Here is a 5,047-nt window from a genome sequence, read left to right as displayed (position 1 = left end):
TTTTAATATCTTAGATGATTTTAATGATACATCTGTTTTCCAAGCTACTAGATATGTCTACTTTTAACCTCAAAACTTTTCCCTTATCATCTGCACAAAAAGAAAATATAGATACTATTTTGGATAAAGAGGTAACATCACGGAGTCAAAAGAGAGTTTAATGTTATAGGTAATTTAATTTTTTTTCTGTTATGGATATTTTAGTATATTTGTTATTTTAGGGTTTGCTTATATAGAAGTACTTATTTGCGCTTAATAAATTTATCATCTATTTTCTCTTTGTTGGTGAATTTCAATCTCTTTTTATATTACGTCTCCCACCATCGCACCAATGCATCTGTGCATTAACCATCTGGTAAAATCCCTTTCCCCCTATCTGGCTTCCTGTTTAGTATAATGTATACTATTCCTTTATGTAGGTATAATGCACATAAAACCTCTAGTTAAACATGGCAAAAATGATTGGCTATTCCAAGTGCCTAAGACCCAAAAGAGCAAACCATAAGCTTCACCCATCGCACAAATTTTACTGTGAACTTTGCTGCAGAAGAGAAGAAACTACTCTAAGCAACAAAACCACAAATAATACGAAGAAAAACTCATTGATAAGGATAAAGCATAAAAAACAGGATTCTGGAGGCACTACATGCACTCCAACTTATTAAAAACATCTTCCAGATGAGCAAAGAAGAAATCTTTCAAAAACTCGTACGCCCTCATCCTCCTAAAGGTCATGGAAACAAGAAGCTAATCATAGTAGCAAACCGGGGAAATCAATACTTGTAGTCCTTAACGTGGAGGCTCTCAGAGACACCTTCACCGCCTGCAGCATCTCCCTTGTATGTTCCAAGTGTGGCCTCTGAGTTTGCCTTGCACCTTACAAGGAAAGCCGTTCTCGCCTTCTCAACATTCTCCACCTTACCAGCCCATGCCTTCAGTGTGCTCTGCTGCAGGGCACGGCCGAAGGAGAAGGACAATGACCATGGCTTCTTACCTGTGAGCTTGTTCATGGCATTCAGGTTCAACGTCGCTTGCTCCTCACTTTGGCCACCAGATAGGAAGACGATTGCAGGCACTGCTGCAGGGACAGTCCTCTGAAGAGCCCGCACAGTGTACTCAGCTATCACCTCAGGTGTCACCTTTGCAGAGTCTGACCCTGGAGTGACCATGTTTGGCTTAAGCAGAGTACCCTCCAGAAGAACATGGTGGTCATTGAGTGCCTTGTAGCACGCAGCAAGAACACGCTCCGTCACATCAGCACAACGGGCAATGTCGTGTGGTCCATCAACTAGGATTTCTGGTTCTACAATAGGAACCAGGCCATTCTCCTGGCAGATAATAGCATAGCGAGCCAATCCATCAGCATTTACATCAATTGCAAGCTGGGATGGCTCGGTTGGGCCTATCTTAAGGACGGCACGCCACTTAGCAAATCGGGCACCCGCTTCGTAGTACTTCTTGCAGCGTTTCCCAAGATCATCATGGCCCTGAGTTGTGGTCTCTCCATTGGTGCCTGCAAGTTCAACGGTGCCCTTGTCCACTTTAATGCCAGGAAGGACTCCGCCCTCATTAAGAACTTCGACAAAAGGCTTTCCATCAGCAGTCTTCTGGTAAAGAGTCTCCTCGAAGAGGATTACACCGCTGAGGTATTGGAGAGCACCAGGAGTGCAAAAGAGGAGCTCACGGAGTGCACGGCGGTTCTCCTCAACATTCTCAACATTGATACTGGAAAGGCGCTTGCCAATAGTGCCAGTGGACTCATCAGCAGCAAGAATTCCCTTCCCAGGGGTACCAATGTAAGCAGCATTTTTTATGAGCTCATCTGAAAAGAGGAGCTAAATCAGAATTTTATCCCTATAGCTGAAAGGAATCTAAATTGCAGATACAACAGTATTATTGCTGGATTCAAGGTTTAAAGTTACTGTTTGCTTCAAGTAAAAATTTATTCTTTACTTATTACAGTTGAATCCAGCTCAAACAACGCACTAGAAAATCTAATTAAATTCAACAATGGATGAGATATAGGAATGTAGATATTCAAAAGAAAACAAAAACTTTTAAGTTACTTAAGAATTCATAATGCTAAGAAATAAATCAAACAAATTATGCAGATTCAACAAAGTTACCAGTGGCTACACAAATCTCACATAAAAGACCATTTCTTTTCCAACAGGCAATATGCACGGGGTATATTCCAATTGCAGAAAAGAAACATCAAGAGATCATGATTTAATTATCAGATCAAAAGAAGACATCTTAAAACAAAAGATCACAACAATCAGCCAAAAAAAAAATATTATAACTTAAGCTCAAGGATATACTAATATTTCATCCAACTGGACAAAAGATGAATAGCTTTCCAAACAAAGAAAACTAATATAAAGATTAATCGAAATAAATAGAATATAAGTGGGGAGAGAGAGAGAGAGAGAGAGAGATGGAATCAACTAGAACATTTACTACCCAATGATATAGATTGTTTACGAAATAACACAATACAGGTGAATATAGAAAAGCCACTACATAAAATCATCAGATAAAATAAGAAATTAAGAAAATAGAAACCTCAGAAATCCTAGTTTGAGCAGAAAAAGAATTAGAAACAGAACAGGGATGAGATAGATAAAAAAACAAAAACATGAGAAATTAAGAGAACCAGAGATTGGAATGACCTAACAATTATATACTTTTACAGAGGAAGTAAACAAATGGAATGAACTTACAAGATGGAAACATTTTGTCAAACATGAATTCTGAAGGTAAATGGGAGATAACTCACAAATGCTTGACAATAACCAGGGTATTTGGAATCAAGGACAGAAATACTGAAAACAAGGGACAAAGATAATATGCATATGGTATCCAGACCCAAGTATACAAAATATACGATATTATAAGAGCTACATGTTAGAACAAGTTATGTTGCAATAGCAAACCAATAAATATGGGAACATGCAACTACAATTTATAAAAGAAATTGGAAATAAGACCTCTACTCCCACTTTTATCCTCATAGTGGAAATGAAAGGCACGGCGACAAGATGGTTGGCTGATTTCTACTTCAAATTATGCAACTATAGGCTAATTTAAGTTAGATATACAAATATAGAATAATACTGAACTATTCACAAAGGAAAGACTTTTTTTTGCCATATTTACGAAAGCACTTAACCATTCTTGTTGCAGAAAAGATGGAACAGAAGAAACACAGGTATAATTATGTGTGAGAACTAGAATAGTAAGATGTGTAATCAAACTGTAATAGGCTAAGAAAGGGATGAACAAACTATCTTCATATTTCATCTCAGTTTCAGGCAATGCAGAGATGCAATGAAAACATACACAGATGTATGCAAAGTTCATCTAAACCACACATAATTGAGAGAAATGATAATAGAAAATTTCAATCTTTTAGACCCAGAGAAAGTCCATAATTATGGTACAGAGAAAACAACCGACTGAGACATGAGAAAAGAACAGTTGAAGTCAATAGATCCCCAATCGAGAATTCAAGGAAAACTATTATACCATAAACCCTATCTAAAATAAAAGGCGATGAATGGCCATATAGATCCCAGAGCAAATAACTAAATTTTTAACGGATCTATATTAAAAGCAAAGGCAATAAGAGTATTGCATCTATAGATGACCACTTGATCATATCCAAGAAAAACGCAAAGATCAACAAATAAAAGATGACTCCTTTACGGGTAATCACAGATCCAAAACGCAAGAATTAAAACCCCAAAGGAAGAGATGAGAAAGAAGAAACCCAGATCTAGTCTTAGAACAAGTCTTAAAATGCAAGATACAAAAATAGACGCACAAATTTTAACAAATCCATCCGCAAAGATAGATCAGTTAATCTCTTGTGCATAATCTCACTGGAGATCAAATCTCAATAAACAGAAGGCAATCAAAAGGACCAGATAAGCAAGAAAAAACCCAGATCTACACTTTCAGCGTCAAAACTTCATAATCCAAAACGCAGAAAAAGAAAATTCCTCATCAAACCCAACAACAATACAGCCATAAATGCACCACTTAATCTTACACAAACAAAACAAACAAATAACAACAGGTAGAGGAGACTCCTTTATGCACAAACTCATCACAGATCCATAAACCAACAAGCAAAACTCCCCGAGAACAGACCCAGATCTACTCTCTGAACCAACCTTCGAAATCCAAAAGCCAAAACTCTTAGAATACACAAGAAATGCAAGGATCTATAGGTTATACCATGGTACTTTCCGCAGTAGGCAGACATCTTTGGCTAGAAAAGTTGTAGAAAAAAGGCGAGAGAAGCGAGAGAAGCGAGAGAAACGAGAGAAGGCTTCGGCGAATCGGAGAGGGTATGGTTAGGGTCATCTTATAGCTGGGAAGAGTAGGCCAACGGAGAGGAGGATCCGATCCTCTGCAAATACAGATGTACGAAATATTACAAACAATACGTGGCAAGACCCAAATTGCTACTTGCGAGATCAAATCAATTCAAATACTGCCAAGTGTGTGAATGTCAAATTTCTACATCCGGGATATAGCGAATCGGATCTATTAAAAGGAGCGTAGTTTATTAAAAAATAAAAAGGAGCGTAGTCGTGCTTGGCTTCTCAGGATGGAGGGACCGAAATGGAAGTCGAAGGTGGACGGTCTCGCGGTTTTCGCCCCCAAGAAATAGTGGTTTTGAAGGCTTTCGGCCGGAAGAAGGATGGATTTGGTAGGTCAACCGCAGTATTTGAAACTTGCGGGTGGTTTTGTTTTTGGAGAAGAAGTGCGGGATGAGGCCCAATTAAGATTTTTGTTTTTTTTGAAAAATGTCTATAGATAGAAGATTTATTAAGCTTCAAATAGTTATAGATAGAAAATTAATTAAGCTTCGAATAGTGATCACAAATAAAGGAGAGATAGGATAAATTGTGTTAGGATTTTAATTGTTGGCAATTGTGTACAAAATATTTAAAGTATATTTTTAAATGTATATGAGTTTTATACAAGTCTAGAATATCTCTGGTTTGAAAAGGGGTGTGGACAAGACATTTTTCAT

The 5,047-nt window shown here is 37.7% G+C and overlaps 1 protein-coding gene across 1 annotated transcript; it reads right to left on the bottom strand.

The window, feature by feature from the left end:
- Positions 1 to 583: 583 nt before the first annotated feature.
- On the bottom strand, positions 584 to 4,512 carry LOC140791835 (fructose-bisphosphate aldolase 1, cytoplasmic-like). Its single transcript, XM_073142498.1, has 2 exons — positions 4,243 to 4,512; positions 584 to 1,822 (listed from the first exon to the last, which is right to left on the bottom strand). Exons 1-2 carry the CDS (start codon positions 4,268 to 4,270, stop codon positions 774 to 776), a joined length of 1,077 nt encoding a protein of 358 aa, XP_072998599.1. The 5' UTR covers positions 4,271 to 4,512; the 3' UTR covers positions 584 to 773.
- Between the last annotated feature and the right edge of the window lie 535 nt (positions 4,513 to 5,047).

The sequence above is a fragment of the Typha latifolia genome, chromosome 7, assembly GCF_019914945.1.
Source record: "Typha latifolia isolate L0001 chromosome 7, TyphaL0001v2, whole genome shotgun sequence".
NCBI lineage: Eukaryota > Viridiplantae > Streptophyta > Magnoliopsida > Poales > Typhaceae > Typha > Typha latifolia.
The sequence above is the reverse complement of the archived record's forward strand: the minus strand, read 5'-3'. Positions and strand labels throughout refer to the sequence as shown.

Coding starts and splice junctions, on each gene's coding strand:
- LOC140791835 (XM_073142498.1), bottom strand. CDS start 4,270: ATGTCTGCCTACTGCGGAAAGTACCATG. Junction 1,823..4,242: donor CTACTGCGGAAAGTACCATG/GTATAACCTATA, acceptor TCCTCTTTTCAG/ATGAGCTCATAAAAAATGCT.